The 24,858-nt window shown below is 58.5% G+C and overlaps 1 protein-coding gene across 5 annotated transcripts; it reads right to left on the bottom strand.

Moving 5' to 3' along the window:
• Nucleotides 1-941: 941 nt before the first annotated feature.
• ADAMTS10 (ADAM metallopeptidase with thrombospondin type 1 motif 10) lies at nt 942-20,351 on the bottom strand. Of its 5 annotated transcripts, XM_060145291.1 has the most exons (27): nt 20,207-20,346; nt 17,886-17,964; nt 16,388-16,574; nt 15,806-16,152; nt 15,299-15,455; nt 14,083-14,300; nt 12,530-12,613; nt 12,285-12,430; nt 11,824-11,867; nt 11,570-11,675; nt 11,338-11,484; nt 11,000-11,141; nt 9,631-9,660; nt 8,030-8,137; nt 7,475-7,620; nt 7,314-7,377; nt 6,483-6,585; nt 6,118-6,251; nt 5,896-6,019; nt 4,807-4,887; nt 4,555-4,718; nt 4,333-4,459; nt 4,108-4,237; nt 3,558-3,762; nt 3,142-3,318; nt 2,889-3,048; nt 942-1,725 (listed from the first exon to the last, which is right to left on the bottom strand). In XM_060145291.1, exons 3-27 carry the CDS (start codon nt 16,473-16,475, stop codon nt 1,616-1,618), a joined length of 3,342 nt encoding a protein of 1,113 aa, XP_060001274.1. In that variant the 5' UTR covers nt 16,476-16,574; nt 17,886-17,964; nt 20,207-20,346; the 3' UTR covers nt 942-1,615. The 5 variants fall into 5 exon arrangements, with proteins under 5 accessions (XP_060001274.1, XP_060001277.1, XP_060001276.1 ...); XM_060145294.1 differs by lacking the exon at nt 3,142-3,318 and having other exon boundaries at nt 20,207-20,348; XM_060145293.1 differs by lacking the exon at nt 4,807-4,887 and having other exon boundaries at nt 20,207-20,348.
• Nucleotides 20,352-24,858: the final 4,507 nt, after the last annotated feature.

Here is a 24,858-nt window from a genome sequence, read left to right as displayed (position 1 = left end):
TGTCAAGGGGAGGGCAGCGGGAGTGGCGGGTACCAAGAACTGAGAGCACCTGGAAGGTCCCAGACTTCGGATGTCACACCTGGAATTAATGACCCCCGGCTCTGTTACTTCCGGATCTCCCCATTTTGTCATCGTAGAACGGCGGCACCTGGCACACGTGGGATCCAAGGGTCGGCCCATCTCCGGATCTTTGGGAGACCAGCAGGAAACGGCAGTTCCTAGAGGCTGTCATCTGATACACATCGAGGAGGTGGCGGGGGCAGAAGCTGACCCTGGGTGAGCCTGGCAGGGAGGGCTGTGACCAGGGGTATCCCTGGGCTCCCGGCAGCACACCACACCCTGCCTAGAGGCTGGCACGCCTCGGCGCCCCCTAGTGGCCACATCTGGGGAGAAGCCCGTTTCTCCCTGGACCTCCTGCGCAAGTTTGCTCAACCGACTGGCTTGGCTTCCGCAAACCTCAGCAATGCTTCCAGCCACTAGGAGTGAAGAGTCTGGAGGACCCCCACCTCGTTGAGGGCGTCAGGGGAGGCTTCTGGGAGGAGGCGATGTTTGTGCTGAGAGGTGAGTTGGAGTTAACTAGGTGAACAGGGAAGGGGAGGGTACACCTGGCAGAGGAAACAGCTCTAGCAAAGGTCTCAAGATGGGAAGAGGGTAGGGAGATTGAGGGACTTCCGGGAGTCCAGCGTGACTGGAGCCTACAGAGTGACAGGGAGTGTGGTGGCTGGAAAAACAGGTGCCAGGCTGTGTTGCTTAGAGCGCCTCCGTGAGAAGCTGTATTTTTGACCTAAAATCACTGGTTTCTAGTCTGTGTTGGAACAAGTCCCCTTTGGCCTGTTGGGGCCGACCCGCGGGGGGCTGTGGTCGCTTGCAGGATCGGGGGTAGGGGACAGCTGAATGTGACCCAGTCTCACTGACACACCCCCCCCCCCCACGCACGGAAATCTACACAAGACAGAACTTTATTGATGTAGGGCTTCCTGGCGAGGGGTGTGTGGGCCCCAGGGCAGGGCCTGTAGCACCATGATGGGGGTGGCCTGGATGACATGGTCCCCCTGGGGCAGGCAGGGCACAGGATGGGGTGGATCTTCCCAGCTCTGCCTCCCCCTGTAGCTGGTCTGGTTAGGTGGAGGGTGTCAGGGAGGTCGTGCTAATCCCCTCCCCCGTGGCGGACATAGATTCCCCCCCAGCTCAGAGTGGAGGGGTAGGGCAGTGCTGGGGCGGGGGGCAGGGCACCGGCTGACCCCCTCCCCACCCCCACTCTTCACAGTACATATTCCGATCAAAGGCGGGGGTTGTGCTGGGGGTCTCCCTCAGGGTGGGTGGCAAGAGCATTAGGGCGAACAGTTGTTCCCACCTCAAACCCACCCTGGAGGGGGTCTTATTCTGAACTGGGAGACGGGAAAAGGAGGGGCCGTGGGCGTGGCCAGCCCCTCTCCATCCCCCTCAGCCAGGAGCCCCGCAAGAGTTCCCAATAAATAACTTCCGGCTCCGTCTCACCCTTCACTCCCAGCTCCTGCCCCCCTCGGGCTCCTTCAGGCTGGCCAGCTGCAGGCCTGGTCGCCCCACCCCCATCCCCAGCCGGCCCCCAGCCTTGGCTCCGAGGACCGTGCGCCCTCTAGCGGCCTTGACAGGTTTTGCAGCACATTTGGCGGAAGTAGGCTCGGCTGCAGAACTGAAATTTCAGCACCAGGGGGCAGTAGGCGACCTTGTTCACATCCTTGCACTCTGGAGGGGGCGGGAGAAGAGTAGGTGAGGGGAATCAGGTCTCAGCACCCCTTCTGGCAGCGGCGCGACCGCAGGCTGCACAGCGCTTCCTAGCTCCTCTGTGCCTCGGTTTCCTCACCTCTCAAAGGGGGCTTATACCAGTAACTATGTCATTAGGTTGTTTTGAGGATGTTGGGAGGGAAGTGCAGGTCTGGGGCTGGGACACCGTGCTACACCACGAGAAAAGTGTTCCTTTTCCAGTTATCTGTTTGGAGCTGTAATCCTTGCTCGTTTCCCTTTGTAACAGATTGAGGACCTTGAGCTCCAGAGCAGTCACTCCTCTCAGGGTATTTGTGTAGTTTGTGTTCAGGGTAATTGACAGTCTGTTCACGACAATGGACCAGGGTTCCCAGTTAGCAGTTAATGATGTATGACAGGGCCCGGTGCTAATAAAGGGCTTCACGTGCATTATTTTAGTCCCTCTCCCTAACAGGGCACTCCCTCAAGTGAATATATTAAACGCCTCTTGATAGATGAGAATACGAAGGCACAGAGGTGGAATGTGAATCCAGGCAGTTTGGTTCCGGTGCCCTCAGTAAGTAACCTATTGCTCTCTATGAAACATAAATTTACTTAGGTAGGAAAAAATGGGTATATTTAAAGCAGTGGTTCTCAAGGAGATGCGATTTTGCCTCCCAGGGGACATTTGGTGATGTCTGGAGACATTTTTCAGTTTTCACCACGGGGAGGAGGGGTACTATTGGCATGCAGCAGGTAGCGGTCAGGGATGCTGAACCCCCGACAATGCATAGGGCAGCCCCCGTGACAAGGAATCATCTGGCCCCAAACATGAATAGTGCCTGAGGCTGAGAAACTGATTTAAAGAAAAATATCGGGCAGATAATGTTATACATGGAGATGATCAAGGTGAAGGTCATGGAGGTGGCTGGAGGAATGACCTGAGTTTGGGCCCCCAGAAAAATCAGGTGCCTACAACGCCTGGCGCACAGTGGCACCTAATACATGTTGGCAGGCAGGGAATGGTGAAAGATGGTCTGGAGAAGACAGAGAAAGGCATTTCCGTGGTTGCAGAAGCTCTAGGGCCAATGGCCTGGAGCCCCAGCTCTCCTATCTATGGCGTCCTCTGGACAGGACCCTCCTGGTTCCCTCCCCGCCTCACATACCTTCCAGGCCGTCGCCGGGGGGCGCGCTGTCACACTTGGCCTCGCACTGCTGCGTGGCGGGGGGCCGCAGGGCGTCCGCGCACTCGCGTGAGGGCTGCCCTGTGTGGCTGGAGCAGCGCACCGGGCGCTGTTGCTGCCCGAAGCCGCACTGCGCGGAGCACTGTGGGGAGTCGCGGATGAGCCGCAGCCCAGCGCGGCCACCCACCCTGCCACCCGTGCCCTGGTTCCCGCCCTGCAGGGCGCGCCCGCCTACCTCACCCCACTCTCCCGCCACCCAGCGGGCCGGCGGGCAGCGGCGCAGGTTGCAGCGCATGGTCGCCGGCGGCTTGGCCGCGGGCGGGCAGTGCGTGGGGGGCAGTGTGGCGCGGTGATCTGCGCTCTTACAAAGGACGACACGGTGGCGGAGGCCCGGCCCGCAGCTGGGGGTGCACTGCAGTTGGAGGGGGCGTTTCATGCTCAGTGGGCGCCTCCCTCCCCGCTCACACAAGGAGTAGGAAGGATGCTGGTCCGCTGGGAGGTGAGGACGGTACAGCTAACTTTGGACCAGTCACGGCGCGGGGGGCGGGGCTCACTAGGGCTAGCGGGAGTGGGGAGGCGCCTCAGTGTGCACCCGACATGGGCAACCCAGGCCCCTCCCTGCTCTGCACAGGGCGGGAAGGGGCGGCTGACCTCCGACCAGTCGAGGGCGGCCCACTCTGGAGGGCAGGCCGGGCCGTGGCAGGCCTCCAGCACCGGTGGGCGCGGCTGCGGGCAAGCGCTGTCGTCCAGCGCCTTCTCCTCGGCGGCCGACACGCGGCGCTGGCACACGACGGAGCGGCTGCGCACGCCCGCATCACAGCTGCGGCTGCAGCGCGACCAGTTTCCTACGACCCAGCTGTGGGGGGAGGGTTAGTCTGAGACAGGACGCCGGGCAGGCCACCCTGAGCCTGGGGCACGAGCAGATCCTCCTCCTCGTCAACAGGTAGCATCATTGTGGAAGCTGGCACCGGGATGCCTGCTGCTCCCGTGCCCCACACCTCGAACTCAGAACAACTTTCTTCCGCACCCACGTTGGGGGCTGGGAGGCGCATCATCCCCAGGGGAGTTCACCTGGACTTGGCCAGGGAGCACCATTGCTCTGACTTTGACCTCACCTTAGGGAGCACCCACTCCTCCGATCCCAGTAGCACCGTCACTCCAGTGCTTGCCATCCCGACCCTGCCCCCTGGCAGGCACTCACTCGGGTGGGCAGGGCTCTGTGTTGCAGGCGCGCTGCCTCTTGGGTAGCTTGCTGTGGGCGCTGCAGTGGTGCGGAGCCACGGCTGAGCTGTCCAGCTGGTTGCGGCACTCCACAGCCTGCACCTGGCTGCCTGGGGGCGGGCGAGAGGTCTGCTCAGCCCTGCCCGACCCAGAAGGTCAGCCTGGTGACCAGGACCTGCCCCACCCCGTCCCACCCCGGCCTCACCGCCTGCACACTGGGCCGAGCACTTGGTCCAGGGCGCGTAGTGCCAGGAGTACGGAGGCAGTGCATCTCGGGTGATGGGTGCATTGAAGCGGTAGCGGAGGACCGGCAGCTCAGTCCGGGCCAGCACCTGGGGTTGTAGGCGGGGATCAAATGGAAATCAAGTTCGAGGCCCCACAAGGATGCTAATGTCCTCCTGCACCTTGCTCCCAGCCCTGCTGTTACCATGATGATGAGAGATGCGTTAATGGGTCCCAGGGCTTCTAGGCTCTGGGTCTGATCCGGCCCTTGTCGCAGCTGAAAGGTGGTCCCGGCCAGGGGCAGGCGGTGGGGCTGGGGGGTCCCAGGCAGCCCCTCCAGCAGCAGGGACTCCTGGTCCCCCTTCAGGGCTGGGGGACAGCATAGGGGTCAGAACCCCAGCCACGCTGACGCCGCCCCTGCTGACCCCCCGTCCTCATCCTCCCACCTCTGGCTCACCCAGGTGACTGAGGGAGAGGTTCAGGTCCTGGATGAAAATGTGGACGGAGCCTTTGGGGATCCAGACGACTTCCTCGTACCCTGGACAGTGGAGCTCAGATGTCACCCACTTGGCCCTTCCCTGCACCTGCCTGTCTCCCCCATTCCTGGTCCCTGATGATAACAACTAACCATTACCATGCTAAGCACGTACAGAGACATGCCACCTCATCCGCAGCTCTGACCTTGTGAAGGTAGATGTGTCATCACACCCACTTTACAGATGACAAAACTGAGGCTCAGAGAAACAAAACAAATTGCTCAGGTTCCACAGCTAGGAAGTGGCTGGGCTGGGATTTGAACCCACACTTTCTCACCTCTCAAACCATCAAAGTGGTCCGACCCGCCCCCCACCCCCCAACAAGCAGCAGGGCTGGGCTTGGGCAGAGGGAAGGGGGCACCGCGAGGCCCTGACCCACACAGGGTGACTTGGTGGTTTTAGCAGTCAGAGTCAGGTTTGCAGTGAGCTCCATCACTTACGACCTGGATGATCTTGGGACCCTGTGAACCCTCTATCCCTGCCCACCTGCGTCCCCCCTAGTTTATCTGTACCCCAGGACTGTCCCCTGAACTCCACACTTGGCCCTCAGTGTGCGTTTGGTCCCTTAAGCCCACCTCCCCTCTCCCACCTCACAGGGGTCTCTTCCCTTCAGCCCAAGGTTGGGAGGCATTCAAGTTCACCACACCCTGCAGCTATCCCCACCCCTAGTAAGCTCTGTGCTTTAGCACAGAGGGTCCCTCAGCCTCCTTGCGGGGTCAGGCACCTGCCCCCTCAAGACCCGGTTTGAGGCCCTCAGGATGGGGCAGGGGAGAGATTTAGGCCTCCACCCCCTTGGACGCTTTAATTGCCGAGCTTTAGGCGCCAAGAACCCAAGCCGGTCCCTGACCCTGACCTGGGGCATCACGTCCGGGACCTTTTGGGGTCCCTTACACCCCAGTGGGCCCTCGGCTCTGAGGAGTTGCTGATCTTGGCTACTGTGGTGGGGCGAGCCCCGCCCCCAGCCACCAAGTGGGGAGTGTGAAGGGGAAGCTGGGGGGGGGGTCTCTCACCGGCTCCAGGCCAGGCTGGGCTGAAGACCCCCTCGATGGTTTCGCAGGCGCTGCCATCACCCCCACACACTCTGCACTTGTCTTCCCGCAGGTCAGAGCCCAGGACCCGGTCGCAGCCCACGTGCTGGGGAGGGCAGTGGTGTGCGTGGGGGAATTCAGGGAGCCGCCCCCCTCCACCTCCGGCCCCCTCTCCCCTCCCCTCTCGCGGGGAGTCCCCTCCACCTTGCACTCGCCGCTGACACAAATGTCCACTGTGTCTGGGCGGCAGGGCGTCCCGTCCACCACAGCCGCCGCCCTCTCCGTGTAGAAGTTGAAGCCTTCTGCTAGGCACGTGAGCGAGCAGGCCTTCACGCCCCCTGGGGGGCACGGCCCCATCAGACTGAGGGCCAGACCCCAGACCCAACAAGGACGGGCAGGTTGGGCAGAGGGAGCGGGGCCTCCCGGTGTTCAGTCTAGGCGCTGCCGAGCCACATCCCGGGCGCTCTGGCTCCTTGGGTGAGGGGAGGGCTCAGGGCAGACCCCATGATATGGTCTCCACCTGCGGCTGTCCCGTTACTGCCCCAAGGCCTTCTGAGTCCCCTGCTCACCTCCCCGGTACGTTTTCCACGTGTAGAATTTTCCACGGAAAGGGACACTGTCAAATTCAGAGCACTGCATTTCCCTGAAGTCCTGGGAGCCTGGGGGACAGTCCTGGGGCACAAAAACGGAGAAGTAGGGAGGCCAGGTGTTGGGGGGGATGCAGTTAGGGCAGAGGCCTGGGGACGGAGAACTAATGCTCTGAGCAGGGGTGGGTTGGAGGAGTGAGGCTGGAGGCAAGGAGGCCAGGGAGGAGGCCGGGGAGGGGGCGTGGTGTCTGAGATGGGAGGAGGTGACTCATTAGAGTTTGTGAGCAAGCGGAGGATAACACCTGGGTTTCTGGTCTCAGACCATGGGGCCTCGAGAGAGCTAGCTTAGGAAGGAGCAAACCCCACTCTTCGCGAGTGTGGGGGATGTGTGGACGGAAGTGTTGGACAGGAGACTGTGGTCTTTGGGCAGAAGGCAGTGCAAGCAGGGGACGAAAACTTGGCCACTGGATTTTGGGGCAGGGAGCTCGGGTCAGCTTTGGGGCAGGAGCAGGGCTTTTGGGGGGAAATTGGGCAGTAAAGGGAGGAACGCGTGTAGTTGGAGAGGGTTGTCAGGGGCCAAGCAGTTATTTCCAGGTGGGAGACGCATCTACTGCAAAAGTGTGAAGAGTTGGAAGGAGACAGGGCCCAGGGCTGGTGTAGGGAGGTCCGGGAAAGGAGGGGGTGGCCAATGCAGGTTTCCAGAGGAGACGGTGGCCAGCTGGCCCAGGCTCGTTGGAAGCTGATGTATGCCTTTCTTTTCCCGCGTGTAAGAGGAGCCAACGGTACCCGGCTTGGGATCCTGGGGGGACTCACATCGGTGTTGCAGGAACGGTGCCTCCGTCTCTCGCCCAGGCAGTACTTGCCCCCGATCGTCGGCCTGGAAATGGGGGTGGACGGCAAAGAAATGGGGCAGGGGGAGTAGGGGGCGAGGACCGCCCGCCCCGCTCCCCCGGCAGCGGGGCCTGGGGGCTGACCTGGGGCTGTCGCAGTGACGGCTGGAGGAGGACACGCCGCCGCCGCACGTCCGGCTGCAGTCGCCCCACGGGGTCCACGGGCCCCAGGCGCCGTCCACGCCCTCCGGCCGCGACCCGAAGGGGACGCAGACCCGCTTGTAGCACCACTGCGGGTGGGATGATGGGAAGGGGTGAGTCGGGCTTTGCAGACTCTCTGGGGCTTGGCGCTCAACCCTACCCCCACCCCAGCCCCCCAGCCGGAAGTCTGAGCCCTCCTGAGGTGGAGCGAAAGCGGGAGGGGGTGGGGGACGGAGGTGGGGTCTGAAGACCGGGATTCTGTCCGGTAATGTGGGGGCGTGGCTACGGTGAGACACTGTTCAAAGAAGGGGCGTGGCCTAAACTTAGGATCCGGAACGGGTGGTGAAGCTAGTGTTGGGACGAGCGTGCAGCGCACGGCTTGAAAGCGAGTGTGGCCTCAGGCCAGGGGTGGGGCTTACAAGCAGTAGGCGTGGCCAAAGCCGATGGAGGGGTCTGGGGGTGGGGGTGGGGGTGTGGAGGCTCTTGGCCTGCGCTCACCCCCTTGTCGATGGTGTGCGTCTGGCACAGCGTGCCCTCGGCGGCCGGGATGCTGTTGGTGATGCACCGGTTGCTCTTGCTCAGACACCACAACTCGCTGCAGACCTCCTGCGGGCCAAGGCGCCCGCTCAGCCTCGCCCCCCTCCCACCTGCCTTGGGAGGACCGAGGCGACCCGCTCACTGCCGGCGGACAGTGGGGCCCCAGCGTTCCTTTCCTGGGTCTCTTTTTGCAAGCCCTTGTGGGGGCATGGGCTGGGACCTCTCCTCTGCCCGTAAGCAGCACTTATAAAACACCTAGGAGTGCCGCAAACTCCCTTAGGCACCACAATCCCCATTTTACTATGAGAAAACCAAGGCTCAGCCAGGTAAGGTCACTCGCTAGAAGTCACACAGCTCCTAAGGGTTAGTCTGGATCCTAACCTAGAACTTAGATCGCAGCGTCTATGATCTCATCCCTCTACAGTTCAACCCGTGGCGCCTCCCAAATTTCTAGGAGAAACCTTGGGACCTACTGAGAAATGAAGAGGAAGGATTTTTAGAATGGGCAAAGCAGCCCACCCAAGAGCAGTGGTTGAAAAATCAGGCCTGATGATGGCTCAGGTCAAGGGCCCTGTCTCTAATTCTTTTTCCAGCTGGTAGTTCTCACCGTTTCCCCCACCTAAACTGGGGAAGCTCCCAAAGCTGTTAATCTATGGAGGGTTGAGAGGGGATAAGGGCAGGCTGGGTTTATGTGGAAAGTTCCTCTAGTTCTCCCAGTGAAAAATCAGCCCATCTTCCTCCTGAGTCTTACTTGGGCTGGCCCAGACCCTGGCATCAGGTCCTGTCCCTGGCAGGAGGCTGGACCAGTCCCAGGGAGTCACTCAGAGCCTTTAGGTTCAGGTTAATTAATACCCCTGGACAAGCCCCACTGGGTTCAGATGTGGCCAAATTTGATCCTCTAGCCTACATCCCGCTCCATATCCCAGGGTCTTTCCTCTGAGAAGTGAAGATTCTTTTGTCCCCTTTTTACAATCACATGTAATCTTCTCTTAGAACCTGATCCTTCCAAACTTTGAAGATTTGGGATTGGACTGAGCAATGGCGGTAAGAAGGAACTTTCCTGTGTTAGCCTCTGAGAGACACCTGCACACACATGAGAAGTTTGGAAGGTTGTTCTCAAACCTGCTCCCTCAGAAGAGACTTCTCATCTAAAAACTCAGCCTGGTTTGCTAGCTTCACTTGGCTTATGTTCTCCTGGCCATGTGTAAAAATATCACAGGCCCTGATCCCACTTCTGACACCTCTTAAAGAGAACTGCCTAATCCAGTCCTGCTCTTCCTCCTCTCCACAAGGAGGTGCCATGGTATATATGAATGAGTCCTGGGCCACTCATGGAGACTTCAACTCCACCACTGACTTGCAACACATTTCCCCTCTCTGGGCCTCATCTGTTAAGATGGGCCTTGTCTACATATGGCTGAGGGGCATGTAACAGAGTAGATATGAAAGGGCTTGCATAAACACCCTGTTATTGAGTAATAAGACCACAACTATCTCTGGACCAGGCACCAGGCCCAGCTCTTTACACATATTAACTGGTTTACATGTAGTCAATCATTTACCCCTTTGCCAGGAAGGCCAGGAAGATGTTCCTTGGAAAAATAAAAGGAAGAATCAATTCAACATACAGCCAGCAGTGGTCCTTGCTTGATAATCTGGCACTTTCTCCACTTACCCACCCCTTTATAAAATTTAGATTCATAGAGAAACCTAGATTCCAATCCCAGCTCTGTCATGTTCTCAAATGGTGACTTTGGGCAAGGCATCCTCCTTAGGCCTCAGTCCCTTCTTCTGCAACGTGGGGGCAACAGGGTTGTCAGGAGTTTAACTGAGATGATACATATCACATGCTTGGCATACAGTGAGCATTCAATAAATGTCAGCCATCGTTGTCATCGTTAGGACACCTGGACACAGCAGATGCTCAAGAGTACCTTCTGAACTCTTTAGGAATTCATCAGAGGGAGCTGTAGTTAGTTACCAGCCAAGTTGGGTGGGGTGGGGTGCTGAGAGTGGATTAAACATGAATTGATCCAGGGTTTGTCTCCTTGTCTTGCACTGGAATAAAGCGAGGGCATTTTAACAGCTGCCTGCTCCCTGTTTTGAGTTAACATGGCCTTAGGTTGGGCAAGTCATTCCAGCTGATCTTTCTGAGTCTTGAGGGTGTGGAGAATTGGGACTGCGTCTGGGCTACGAAGGCTGAGGCTGTGAGGAGTTAGGGGGTGTGTTCAGGGAATTGGGGGAGGTAGGCAACGGAGGGGCAGACCCCGGATGAGCCGGTGGTCCCTGGTGGCTGAAGAGGGTCACCAGCTTCCTCGGGGGAGCTGGGAGCGGCATCCCCAGCTCACTTCTCTACGGGTGGATGGGGCTTTGGGAGCTGAGTATAATCCTCCAGCGAGAGTGGGGAGTGATCAGGAGGCTCAGAGCTCGTCCAGCTAAGGACTGGGGTCGAGAGATCTCGTGAACCAGTCAGTGGGGGAAGGAGGGAATGCAGACAGGGTATCCCTAGAAGGATCTCTCCAGTTTTTTGCCAAGTGGGGAAGATGGTTCATCCCCAGGGAAACTAGTTCCACCAAATCTGGATGTTTCGTTAAAAATGGCCCAGTTAGGGATCTTGGGACTTCAGTCCTGCTGCAGCAGAAGGTGGACCCCCAGGCTCTCCCCAGCTCAGTCCCCAAAACAGGGGTCTGGAGAACCAGGAGATCCCGTTCTTGTTCCCGAGCATTGTGACTGTGGGTGACACTCGTATAACCCCATGCACCTCTGTCCTCCCGTCCCCCACTGAGGCCCACTTCCCTTCCCAGCTCTTCCCACCCCCACTGCCCGTGTGTGGGGTGCCCACATGGAGTTTCCCACCCCCGGTGGCCCCCCCACCCTGGTGGTGGTGGCCCCCTCCCCTCCCAGGAAGGAAAGCAGGAAGGCTCTCTCTACCCCGTATTTACACTGACGCGATTTGACTCCATGCTGGAAGCGGCATTGTTCGTCTGCATCATAGGCCTGGCCGGGGGCCACCGTTGGGTACACGAAGTCCTGTCTGGGCGGCCGGTTGTTCAGGCAGAGCCCCAGGCCCAAGCTGTGGCGAGAAGAGAGCAGCTGTCACGCTGGAGGGCTGCAGGCCAAGAGCTCAGAGGCCCCAGCCAGGTGCGGGTCCTGGGGAGCAGCCCTGGGAGCACATGACCCTTCTCAGAAGCGGCCCTGATTGCCAGCGGTCCTCCCCTCCCCCAACGTGAGTGTGTGTCCCTGGGTGGGACAGGCAGGTGGGTCCTCACTCCAGAAAGCTGGTGATGTAGTCACGGCTGCAGGAGGACCACACAAACGGGTTGGTCTTCATGGTGATGTGCGCGGCCATGAGTTTGGCCGGGTCCTGGCCACGGGCCCCGCAGCTGTTCCCCACGCCGTCATGGTTCATGCCAAACCTGGGGAGAGGAGCGGCGGCTCTGCCGGGTGTCGAGGGACCTGCCAGGCTCCTCCCGCCCGTCCCCTCCCGTGTCCCCGCCTCACGTGTGTCCGATCTCGTGGGCAATGGTGAATGCTGTGGCCAGGCCGATGTCTTCGTTGATGCTACAACTTCTCTCTCGCTCACACATCCCGCCCACGGGGGCCAGGCCTGGGAAATGGGCGTGCGGGGCTGCAGCTGGGGGCTCGGGGCTGCGTCTTCGACCCTGTCCACTCTGTCAGGTCCCCACCCCCACCAGGGCCAGTGTCACCCAGCCCACTGCCTTCAGACGTGCCTGAAACCCAGGGGACCCGGGTACCTAGTGTGCCGCAGGGTTTGTTCTTGTAGATGCAGATGTCATAGCTGTGAAAGGAGAGGGGGGCCGTGAGGGAGCTGGGCTGACTCCCTAAGCCCCGCTGCTACCATCCTGCCTGTCTCTGGTGGCTGAGTCCTGCCTGGGAAGCGTTCCCTGCCTCGGAACTGAAGCCTCATGCTCTTGCCCCAGCTGGCCTTGGAGATGCCGGGGTGCATGAATGACCGACGGAATGAATGACAGAGTGAGTGAAGGATGCGTCCGTGTCCGAACAGCCCCACACCCGCCTCCCCACATCCTCAGGCTCCCCAGCAGCCCCTCCCCCTCCCTGGCTCCCCAAGGGGAGGGCTGCACAGTCTCGGCCTCTTCCATCTCTCAGCAGAAGTGATCCCTGCTTAGACCTGGACAGTCCCCTGGGCAGCTCGTCCCCCGGCTCAAGTCCTAGTGGAGCCGTCCCCGCCCCTCACCGTGTGATGAGCACCGCTGTGTCATGGTTGGCCACGCCGTTCTCTGGAATGGCATTGCCATGGCCGCTACGGTTCACGATGGATTTCTGCCACTTACAGAAGCTGTCCAGGGACTTCCCAGCATGGTGGGTGATCTCCAGGGTGGGCTGAGGGTGGACAGAGAGAGGCACATGGGTACTAGCCACCCAGGGGAAGGTGGGCAGCGCTGGCGTGCAGGGGAAGGTGGGCCCCCCCTCACCCCGCACCTGGTCCTCCGTGAGCAGGATGAGGCGTGTTACCAGGATATTAACGATGTTTCCCAGACTCGAGTCCTGGAAAAGTTTGGCAACCTGACCTCCAAGAAACAAGAGAGACCGAGTCTTAAGAGGGGCCCAGAGTAGAAAACAAAAAGTGACACGAGGACAATAGCTTGCTTCAATCTAGCACCTACTGTGTGCTGGGGCTCAGGCTACGCCTGCTGCGTAGATCTTCACAGGAGTACGTGTTATCATTCCCATTTTACAGATGAGCAAACTGATGCTCAGCGGGTTAGGATGCGCAGCTGGCAGGCGCTGGAAGTGGGATTCAAGTCCGGCTAAGCCTGCCTGCCAGTGCGTTTCTTTCCAGCTCACTCCTACCCTGCTCAGCTTGTCTGTCTACTTGTCCTCCTTCCTCCCTGCCCACCCGCCGGCTGCCTCTGCCCAGAGATGGCCTAAAGGATGTGCTCATCTGGCCTCATTCCATACTGTCTGAAGGTACCAATTTGAGCATCACCACCGGAAGGTGGAAGTGTGGGGGCAGGAAGCTCTGGAGACAGTGGTCAGAGGGGAGGAGGAAGTGCCCAGGGGTGAGTGGGCACAGATGATGGAGGCCACTCTGTGCAATGACCTTGGAGCCCTGAGCCATCACGGTCCCATGTGGAAACCCCCAGAAACCCTGGCAGGTTTTAGGGAACTTTGGAAGCCCAAGGGAGGAAGGCGGGTCCTGGGCAGAAAGCAGGGGTATCAGATATGAAGTTATGTCAACATAACGGGCCAACTGTCTGCGCTAAACTTCTTGTCTTCCCTTTTTGCTTTAGTGGAACAACAGCATCACTCATCAAGCCCTTACTGTGTGCCAAGTGCTCTAGCTGGCTTCCCTCTCACTATCTCTGACCCTTTTGTGATAGATACTAGCATAGCCCCATTTTACAGAGGCAGAAACTGAGGCTCAGAGAGGTCCACCGTCTTGATCAAGATCTAGGATGGGTGCTGACTCTGAGCGTGGGTCAGCCAGGTCAGCCTGTATGCATTTATAGGTAGGCGCTTGGGCGAGCCCTGCATGAAGACAGATGTGCACCAACGTGTGTACTGCTAACCTGGGCAAGTACCTGCAAGTCGCCCATTTATTTTTTTATACAGCAAATAATTACAGGGCACCTTACTGTGTGCTAGGTGCTGTGTTAAGCTTTAGCAGTTCACTGCATCCACCTTAGCCTTATGAAGTCAGTACTATTATTATACCCATTTTACAGATGGGTAAACCAAGGCAGAGAGGTAAAGTAACTTGCCCAAGGGCACACAGTTCAAAAGCGGCATAGCTGAGATTTCAGGCCAGCCTGGTTTGCTCCCGAGTCCATGCTTCTAGCCACTGTGCTAGGCTGCTTCTCCTCCTTCCTGGCCACCAAAAGCCCTCCTTTCTCACTTACCCTGTCCCCTCTCCATTCTCTTTCACTGGCCTCAGGTCAGGGATGGGGGGGATGGTGACACCCCTTTTCCTAACCTCTGGAGCGAGCTCTATGTTCTTGGCGCTCCACGCCCAGGGAGGGGGAGGCACTTACAATGTTCATGATGGCCAGCACATACTGTTCCACGTCTCGGCGCCCGTGGTAGGCCACCATCATCTTGTCAGCCACCACCAGGGTCTCCACATAGCGCTCTCGGCTGACCGAGCGCTTCAGGCCTGGCTGGCCGCGCTCTGTTTCATTCCCGAGGGGCCAGGCAGGTGGCGGTTTCAGGGTGCGCAGCCACCAAGGCCGCCCCTTCCACGGTTTCTCATCTGGATGGACAATTTCTGGTCATTCTGCTGCTTGCCCTGATGGTCCAACTCCCTGTCTGATGATCCATCTGGCTGTCAAATAGCTCATTCTTTTGCTGCTGGTTCTACAATGATGTGGCTGTCTCTCTGCCAAACTGGTTGGTTGAACAGCCGCCCAGCATCCCATGACAATCAACATGACCGTGCAACTTCCCGACAATTCCACGGCTCGAATGGATGTGTGTAGCAGCCTGCCTCGCTGCCAGAACTGTGTGCTTGTACGGCTCCCTGGCCTTCTGACTGTGCAACTTTTTACTCACCCTGCTGCCAACTGTCTGGCTGTAAAACAAGCCACCTGCCTGACCGTCTTATTGCTTGGCTGTCCCAGCGACTGTCCAATTGTGACACCATCCACTTTTCTGTTTCTACAACCCCCTGTGGTGGTGTGTCTGCCACGGTGTGCTACTCTGGGACTCTCAGATTATGCAACTAATTCAATGTTCCAGTGGCTCTGCCTTTCCACTGGACAGAGATCATTTTTTTTTAGCTGTACGACTGTCCTGGGGAATCTTCTGTTGTCTAGCTAGTTTCCTTACTTTCCCATTCCCTAAATGCCTGATGTTACAACTGTCCTCCTGCAAGTCGGGTTGTGAATCTGATCCTCCGAATGGTGGCTAAGGTCTCCTGGTGTTTTCCTTGTGCAACTGCCCCGATGTTGGTTACCACCATCCCGCTGCTTAGCTGTCTGATCAGACGATAATCCTAGAGATGGATGGCTTTACACCTGAGCGCCTGCCTGGCTGTCCAGCTGCCCGTCTCACTCACTGCTGGGCCATTGGACTACGGCAGCGACGGATGCGCTGTTCCACTGTCTGCTGCCCTGCTGACTGTCTGCACTGCTCCCTGGCGTAGCTGCCTGCCGACCTTCTGGATGGAGGGACACTGCCAGCTACCTCTGCCTCAAGGCAAAGATGTTGTGCACCCCCTTTGCCCAGCCCCAGAGAGAAAGATGTATGTACCTCTCACTCCACAGGCTGTGTCCAGGTGGGGGTGACGCAGGGAGGAACGCTTGTACACCACGTGGGGACCACTCTCCTCTGGGCCCCGCTGCCCCTTGGGCCCTCCTTGCAGGGGCTCGATTAAGTATTCTTCTTCATCTGCCACAATCAGGCCATGCTGGGGGTTGGGAAGTGGGACAGAGGGCTCGGCTCAGGTTCTGGTTCCCAGGACCCCTGGGACCCTATCTCTGTCTCTATGATTTAATTTCTTCCATTTTACTGGGTTTATGTTACTGTTCCTTGTCCAGTTTCTTCGACGTTCAGCTCATTAATCTTTAGCCTGACCTAAGGCTACACATTTTCTTCTACGGACTGCTTTAGCTGCATCTTAAAATAGCTAATCCTTTCGATTAGCTCGAAATGCTTAAAAAACTTCCACTGTGATTCCTTCTCTGACCTATATAAGTGTTTTTCTTAACTCCCAAACTCGTGGGCATTTCCCCCTACCGCCCAGAACCCTCCACTCACCAGGCCCCCACAGGTGCTGATGGCCACGTGGGAGCTGCTGGCCTGGCCCTGCAGGTGGCCGGCGTAGAGGCAGTGGGGCCGGGCGGCCCTCTGCCAGGCCAGGCCCTCTCGAGTCCAGTACTCCACGGAGACATGCCCCGCCAGGAGGCGAGGGCTGCGGGTCAGGTTCAGCAGGAAGTGGGTGCTGGGTGCTGCCACCTTGTAGAAAAGGCGGGACTCTGCTTGGGGCCCTGTTCCCCGACGCTGCCTCCTGGGGGTTGGCGGTGAGAAGGCCAGCAGTGCCCCGTTGTGGTCCACTCGGGTGGGGAAGGCGATCTCATAGCTCTCCAGACTGGACAGGAACTCATCTGTGGGTGAGGGTCAAAGGCTTGGGGACGGGCCCTGGGAAGGACCCCTGTGTCCTGCCTGCTGGGCTGCAGGGTAAACGATGCTGGCTTCAGTGAATCCTGAATCCAGGTCACCTGCTCCAAGACTCTGGTCTCATTGATCCCAGGGCCTACCCCACCATGACCACCGGCCCAGCTGCACTGACCCCTCAATTCCTTGCTCGGTCCCCCACCACTACCCCCGAGTCACCCCTACCTTGAGACCGGAAGGCGTGCGTGACCTCGAACGTGAGGCCCAGCCCCAGGGCGAGGGCCCAGCGGAGGATCTGGCAGGCAGGAGCCATAGAGGCCACGTGTCCACATGTCTCTCCCCAGCCCCGGCTGCCAGCAGCCCCCACAGCGCTGCCTTCCCTGTTCACAGCCTGGGCAGCATCACCGGGATCCTGGGATGGGAGAGCTGGGTCAGCGGGGCCTGGTCCTGCTGCCGGGCAGAGCCAGTGCCAAGGTCCCTCACCAGGCAGACAAAGACACCTGCAGCCAGCCCTTCACTCCCAGCCTCAGGGATGCCCATGGCATTCCCCCCTCCACGCCCCTGGCTTGAAGACTCTGAATGCATTTCCTTACTCAGTAGCCTCTCTGTCCCCCCCGCCCCCCGCTTTCCCACTATCCTCCGTATGCTCTTAGGACAGGCAGGGACCTTGCCTCCGTGAGCACTTACTATGTGCCAGCTACTGGCCAAGCATGTTCATGCCATCTCATTTCATTTCTGCAATAACCCAGAGGATTCGTTCATCGGGTGGCGACTGTGTGTAATATGGATACAGTCCCTCTCCTCCCACTCCCCCCCACCCCGTGGGGCTCAGTCTCACAGGAATGACAGATGACAGACAAGTAAACGAAAAGACGTGTAATTCAGATCAGGACACGTTCTTCAAGAGAAATAACCAGGAGGCTTGGAAGCAGAGGTGGGAAGGATGAGAACTGAAGAGACAGGAGACAGTGCAGTGGTCCAGGCAGAGGAACAGCAGGGGCAAAGGCCCAGGGGCAGGCAGGAGCTTGGTGTGGACCCAGGACCACAAAGGGCCAGGGCAGGAGGGCAGCAAGGGGCTGCTGGCCTGGGACACACTTGAAGGCTGGTCAGCGTGAATTTTCAACCCATATTAAACCCGAGGCCAGTGCTCGGAGCACCCCTTCCCCCGGGGGCCCTGCCTTCAGATTCTGTGTCACGGGTAGCACAACTCACCCCACCAGCGGGGCTGCAAAGCCCTGCATCGTGGTCTCTCTTCCTGTGACCTCTCCTCCACCCTACATTTCCAGCCCGGCCCCTAGTCCTGCTTCCTCTCATTTCTCCTCGAAGCTCCGGGCCTGCCGGGCAGGTCTGTTTCTCCAGCATCTGCCCCAGGCCGGCCTGCCACAGACACCACTCTGGGCCACCACCCTGTGCCAAACCCTCCACCCCCCTCCTGTCTCCGCCCTCCTTCTCCTACTCTGTGCAATTTCCCCCTTAATCACATACTGTCTTGTTTTCTTTGCAGCCTGGCCAAGTCTGAGAGTCGATCCCCAAACAGGGCAGTTCAGCTCCTGAGAGATGGAGCCAGGTTTCCTCCAAGATGCTGACTTAGAAGCTGACATCCCCCCACTCCCCGGCCACTTCTGATTGGACCCCTCCAGCTATGGCGAGCTCACTCCCACTCTATGACTGTGGTGCTCATTTCAGATGGGCTGATGCTTGGTTTTCTTTTTTTTTTTTTTACCTTTTGGGGTCTTCAGTTGGTGGCGCGGTGTCGAACCTGTGTGTGAGTCTCTCTGGGCCTCAGTGCCTCTTCTGGGAGCCTGGACAGGGTGGGAGGGGGCAGTGAGGAGAGCAGAGCTGGGTCTGGAGTTCAGGGGTCACTGAGGACACCCTGCCCTTCTCCCCGGCCCTGGTGATCCTCCTTTTCGCTTTCATCCTCCCTCTGTTCCTAGTTCCCCATCCCCACCTCCCTCCTCCCAACTTCTGTCCCCTCCCATCCCCATCCCCTCCCCTATTCCATCCTTGACTAGCTCTGGGATCAAAGCCCCTTCTGTATGTGTGGGGGGGTCCCTCGAGCCCCCTCCTGCCTTAACACCCCTCCCCATGCCGAGGCGGCAGCATTCTCATTGCAAGTGAGGCTGGAGCCCCCCAGCCCCCCACTCCTGCCCCTTTCCTCCTTCCCATGCTGCCAGGCCTGGTGCAGAAGCTCAGTGGCTCTGTGGCTCTCTGAGTCCTCACCTCGGTCCTCTGAAGCTGGGCCCCTCCCCCCTACAACCTCTCCCATGCCTCTGGTGCTTCTAGCTCAAGTGGGGTGTGGAGAGGGCAGAAGGACCCAGCACAGGTGGTGGGTGAGGTGCAGGATAGGAGGAGTCTGGGGGGGGGGATGTACAGGTACAGGTGTCTGCCAGGGTGAGGCCAGGGGGAGAGAATCTGGAACAGTGGTACAGCCCACCGTGGGGCTGGGAGGTATGACCTACTCTGGGCATTGGGGGGACCACGAACAGATTGGTGGCTCTGGCGGGGGGGAAGAGAAGGCTTGGGGGTGGGTAGAGGATTACTGGGCCTGAGCCTGGGGTGGGGGGGGCCACAGGATGTCAGCTGGGGGTCTCCCCTGGGATGTGTGCCGGTGACTACACATCCACGACTGTGCATGGCTGTAACTGTGTATATGTGACTTTGTGTGTGGTGTGTGCCCACGTGACTGTGTGTGTCTGCCCATGTGACCCTGTGTGTGACCGCAAGAGTGTGTTTGTGTGTGTGTACCCAGGCCTGGCCATCCCCTCCAGCCCCTCCCTCCTACAAGGCAGGAGGGAGATGGCCAACGTGGGGGAGGGTGCCAGCCCGCTGGAGGTGGGGGAGGAAATACCGGCGGAAACAGCCTCTGGAAACAGAGGCTCCATCCCATCCCCGGGATCCTGCAGGGATCTGCCGCTCTACACCCAGATGTCCAGGGCTGGGCTGGGGGACAGGGCCGCGGAGCCTCCCTGCGGAGGCCAAGGCCGAGACTGCCCAGGCAGAGGCCTGGCCAGCCCAGGCTCTGCACATCTGGCCGGGCAGGCAGGAGAGGCGGCAGCCCCTGCCCGGAGAGCAGACAAAGGCCCGGCCTGCAGGAGGAGGGGGCCCGGCACCCGGCGGGTCTGCAACCAGCCGCTAATTAAAGGCCCTGAGCTGATGGCTGGAGACACTCGGAGACAGACGGTTGTGGCCCCGATGACCAACTCAGGGGAAATGGGCGGCGCCACTCCCACACCCAGACACACAAACACACATTGGCAGCGACGTGCACGCACACACACTTGAGGGTGACCACACCTGTGAGGCTGGGGACCAACAACCAGACACCGCAGACCCACAAAGGACCCCCCAACACTCAGTACACGCTCACACCCTGAGACAAACATCCGAGACACACAACTACACGTTCCCCAGACCTATGTGCATACATACACACACAACCCAGAGTTACACACCCAGGCTTACGTGCACAGACACGTACACACTCATTTCCACACTCACAGCAGACCAGGAACAAATTCACTTAGTCCTCCAAACCTTGAGACCCACCAGATGCACGTACACACAGGCATTTACGCACATGAAACTCAGACACACACGGAGACACACCGGCAGATGTTTGGAGAGACACACTCATCCAGACATTTACACCCAGGAGATGCTGACCTACGTGCACACACTGGCTTACACTCACACTTCCGCAGACATAACACCCAAATCACACATCACACACAAATTCAAACATAGCCAGGCACTTACATTTTCACACAGCCACACACACGCAGACACACGGCATTTATACAGACGTGGATGTCCACACACACACACACACACACACACACGGAGCAAACAAACGCAGACAGGCGCTCCCAGGAACTCAGGGGCGCGTTGTGTGTCGCATACGCTTAGGGACATCGCACACCGCCACAACCCCCATGGCCCGACGTTCATCGTCCGGCGGCCCACGGCCATCCCCGGGCGACGACGCGGACACACAAAGTCCCCCTGAGTCCCGCACCCCCGCCCCGCCCCGCCCCGCGCCGTTACCCGCGGCCGGCCGCCCGCCCGGGCCTCCGCCTGCAGTCCCCGCCGCCGTCTCGCCGGCCCACGCGCAGGAAGGGAGGGAGCGAGCGCGGCGGCGTGGCCGGGGGAGGGGGCGCGGGGACGGCACTTCCTGAGCAGCCTGCCAGGGTTATAAAAAACCCCCAAACCGCGCGCCGCCAAGACCCCGCCCGCCGCCGCCGCCGCCGCCGCCGCCGCCGCCGGTGCAGGGCCGCGGGCTGGACCCGAGCCAGGGACCCGGGAGCTCGGGCGGCCCCGCCCGGACAGGCGCCCAGTCGTGGGGGCGGGGGAGGGATGGAGGATGGGGGTGAAATACGGTGGGGGCGGGGATAATGGGCGGCGGCGGGGGGGGCGGGGAGAAAGAGGTGGAAGGGTGGGGGGAGGGGAGAAAGCCTAGGGTAGGGGGCTAGAGAGGGAGGGAGAATTGGGTAAGGGTAAGGGAAATGGAGGAAGAGGAGAAGGGGGTGGTTGGGGGAGGGGGAAGTTGGAAGGGAAAGAGGCGGGGCAAGGAGGAGGAGGCAAAGTGAGGGGGGGCGGTAAGGGGCAGGAATGGGGCCAGAGGGGGATGGGGGAAGAGGGTGGGGGAGGGGAGGGCCCACTCCCTCGCCGGCATCCACAGCGTCCACAACAGCTGTTATTTATTGAAGGCGAGTCCTCGCTCAAACAAGCATTTATTGGGCGCCTCCCGTGTGCCAGGCACAGTGCCCGGGGAGGCTGAATACATCTCAGCTCGCCCCCGCCCTCCCAGCGCTCCCCTCTGGGAGTCTGACCAGGACGGAGCCAGGGCTTGGCCTGGCTGGTCCCATCTCACAGAAGAGGAAACTGAGGCCGGAGAGGGGGCGAGTGAACGCTCCGTGAGAGGGGGTGGCCCTGTGGGTTTTGGTTACCCCTGGAGCAATGCTCATTAGACGTGGAGCTAAGGCATGAGTAGGGGTGACCTGCACAGTCAGGGCCGGGATGGGATTTGAACCCCACGTGGCCGGCTGCCCCCCCAGGCCTCTGGGTGCCTGTCTAGGGGCTGGTGCTCCGGGAGGGGCAGGGCGGTGACCCGCAGACCGCAGGATTCCAGGCATTTTCCAGGCCTGGCCCCCAGGGAGCTAGGCAGAGGCTGGCCTGGCCTTGCCCTTGGCCTTCTCATCTTCCTCATCCCTTGGTGGGGTGGGGGGGTGGGGTGGGGGGCGTAGTAGCCTTTACAGGGCCAAGCGGGAGGGGTTCAGCCAACAGCAAACATTTGTTTTCTTTGCCTTGAACTTGGAATGACATGTCAGGGCTCCTGCATACAGTAGGTACTCCACAAATACCAGAGCCCTTCCGGAGCTCCCACCAGGTTACAGCTCCACCTCCACCCCATCCTCTCCCCAGGCCAGGCCAGAGGGGCAGCCCATTCTCATTTGCTACCCACTTTCCACCCCCCCAGGGAGAAGCAAGTCTAAGAAAGCCCTCTCTGCCTCTGCCAGCCTGTCCCTCTGTTCCCAGCATGGGCCTGTTGGGAGCCCACCCTGAGCTGCCTTCTGTTTACTTCTTTCTCCATCGGAGGGGGTGGCTGCCTTTGCATTCTCAGTTTGCCCTGATGCTAAAACCTCCTCCTTTCAGCCCAGTGTCTGCTCCAGCCGCAGGTCCTTAGTCTGGTGATGGGTGGCCACCAGACAGCACTGAGAATTTCAGGGCTGCTTTGTACAAGGAGCTCCCAGCTTCTGCCACTTACTAGCTGTAAAACCTCCTATAATCGTCTGGGAAACTGGCTCTTTGCATCCATTCCCCCTCCCTGACGTGCCACCACCCCAGATGTCCCTTGGGTGCTCCCTTTCCCCGCTAGGTGTGGTCTGGGTGTAGGACATGTAACTTGGCCCTAAGCCACACCCACATCCCATCTCCTGGCCTCCTGGACTGATTGGAGGATGGGCACATAACCAACCCGCAATGAGCTGTGTCAGGGCTTTTGCAAGGAATCCTGGGAAACAGATTTTTGCATCTTGAGTAGCATTTGAAGCTGAGTCCCCATCTTAGACGACAGGGAGAGACCTCTAATAAGACTGAAGCCAACAGACTTGTGGTTGCCAATGGGGAGGGAAGGATTGGGAGTTTGGGATTAGCAGAGGCAAACTATTATATATAGGATGGATAAACAACAAGGTCCTACTGTATAGCAGAGGGAACTATATTCAGTATCCTGTGATAAAGCATGATGGAAAAGAATATGAAAAAGTATATATATATATAACTGAATCACTTTGCTGTACAGCAGAAATTAACACAACATCGTAAATCAAGTATACTTCAATTAAAAAAAAAAAAAGATGAAGCCACCCAGGTGGAGGAGGGCAATGGCCCCAAGGCCATCATTTCAGCCCTGAGCCAGCTGTTCCTGAAGCCCATAGCTGGGCTTTCATTCATGCAATATTTATTAAACAGTGTTTTGTGCCAGGTGCTGGTGCAGGTACCGGAGACACAGCCAGGAGCAATGACAATCTCCATTCCCCAGAGGTAATTGACCTGCCTCAGGGCCTTTGCACTTGCTGTTTGCTGTGCCTGGAAGGCCAACTGCATCTCATTCTTCAAGTCTAGTCTCAAACATAGCCCCCTCAGTGAGGCCTGCCCAGCCACCCCACCCCCCACACACTTCAAGATTACCCCCCCAACACACATACCTCCTCTCCCATTTCCTGACTTATTTTACTCTCAGCGTGAGTCACCACCTGACCTACTCTGTGGCATACTTGTGTTTGTTGATTCTGTCTTTCTGACGGGAATGTCAGCTTTGAGGATGGAGTCTTCATCTGTGAGGTCCACAGCAGTCTCCTGAGTGCCTAGAACAGGGTTTGGCACAGAGTTGGTGTCAGTATTGAATAAATAGGGAGCTGTCAAAAGGCTCCCTGTGGAGGTGGCATCGACATCCCGGTTTGAATGTTAAAGAAGGAGGAAGTGGGGGGGGGCCCCGTAGTGAGGGCATTCTAGGAGAAGGGCACAGCAAGTGCAAAGGCTGTTATGGCCAATACATTATCTTTGGACTTAAACCAGCTTGGACTGATTTAAAAGATTTTTTTTTTTTTGTAATTTGCAACCTTTAGAACCCAGAGTGATGTAATGAGTTGTGCCTGGAGGGATGCAGTACTCCAGGGCTGCCACAGGAGGGTGCGGCAGAATCTCATTCTTGCCCTTGGACTGTAGGAACCGGGAAAAGAAGAGAGACATAATAATAATAATGACCACGATGCTGACGCACTTGCTTTCAGGCCCGTTTTAACGTCACATCAGTCCTATGAAGTGGGCACCATTATCATAGCCATTTCCCACATGAGAAAACTGAGGCACAGAGAGGCTCAGTAACTTGATCAAGATTGCCCAGCAAGGAGTAGCAGAACCAGAATAGAACAACCAAGATAAAAGTTACAGGTTATCTGACCACCTAGGGGGAAGGCAGGTGAGCTTCGAGGTGGAAGATCTCCCAGAGTGGGAGGGAATCCCTGAGGTGCCCTGGGATCATTGTGTTGCGTGGTGATCCCTTTCTCAGGGCCTGGAGCCCCCATCTGTAGCCCACCTGCCAGATATTTTTCCCAGCCAGGGAGTTGGTATCCTCTTAAATGCTGAGACAAATCGCACCCGCTCAAGGTCAGGTGAAACTGACAGAAAGGCCATCCTTTTCTAGTTGGGGGTCAGGAAAGGCTTTCTGTAGGAAGGTTAGGAGAGGCAAGGAAGAGAGTTTCAGGCTGAGGACACCTCATGGGCAGAGACCTGGAGTGGGAGAGGGAAGGGCGTGTGGTCAGTTTCCTTTCAGAGAAAGACAAATACTCTATGACCTCACTTTTTTTTTTTTTTTTTTTTTTTTTTTTTTGCGGTACGCGGACCTCTCCCTGCTGTGGCCTCTCCCGTTGGGGAGCACAGGCTCCGGAACGCGCAGGCTCAGCGGCCATGGCTCACGGGCCCAGCCGCTCCGCGGCATGTGGGATCTTCCTGGACCGGGGCACGAACCCATGTCCCCTGCATCAGCAGGCGGACTCTCAACCACTGCGCCACCATGGAAGCCCCATCTATGACCTCACTTTAATGTGGATTCGAAGTGGAATGGTGGTTGCCAGGGCCTGGGGGGTAGGGGAAAGGGGGGATGTTGGTCAAAGGGGGCAAACTTCCAGTTAGAAGATGAATGAGTCCTGGGGATGTAATGGACAGCATCGTGATTACAGTACTGTATTGTATACTTGAAAGTTGCTAAGATTGTCAATGTTCTCACCACAAGAAAGAAATGGTAATTATGTGTCATGATGGAGGTGTTAGCTGATGATATATAACTGTATCATGTTATCACAGTTGTACACCTTAAACTTACACAATGTTATATGTCAGTTATATATCTCAACAAAGCAGGGGAACAAAAAGCAACTCAAAACCCCCAAAGTCTGCCTAGCAAAGGTGACATAACCCTCCTGCCTTCCCCCTTGTTTCCAATGAGACCTGGAGGTTCCCTGCTCCCACTGCCTCCCCAACTGCCCCCTCCCCCTCATCACAGCACACACAGATCCCCTGCCCCTCCTCCCCGGTTTGGGGCCAGCTGTTGGAGACATCACCCCTGATCTCAGAGTGATGATCTGAGCGCTGGCCTCAGTTTCCCCTCTGCTGCTGGGACAGACAAGGCTCAGCTG

This window comes from Lagenorhynchus albirostris, chromosome 3 (assembly GCF_949774975.1).
Source record: "Lagenorhynchus albirostris chromosome 3, mLagAlb1.1, whole genome shotgun sequence".
NCBI lineage: Eukaryota > Metazoa > Chordata > Mammalia > Artiodactyla > Delphinidae > Lagenorhynchus > Lagenorhynchus albirostris.
Note: the sequence above shows the minus strand (reverse complement) of the source record. Positions and strands in the feature narration are given on the sequence as shown.

Coding starts and splice junctions, on each gene's coding strand:
- ADAMTS10 (XM_060145291.1), bottom strand. CDS start 16,475: ATGGCTCCTGCCTGCCAGATCCTCCGCTGGGCCCTCGCCCTGGGGCTG. Junction 11,676..11,823: donor CAAACCCTGCGGCACACTAG/GTACCCGGGTCC, acceptor CCCATTTCCCAG/GCCTGGCCCCCGTGGGCGGG. Junction 8,138..9,630: donor CTGGCCTTCCTGGCAAAGGG/GTAAATGATTGA, acceptor CTTGGCCCGCAG/GAGGTCTGCAGCGAGTTGTG.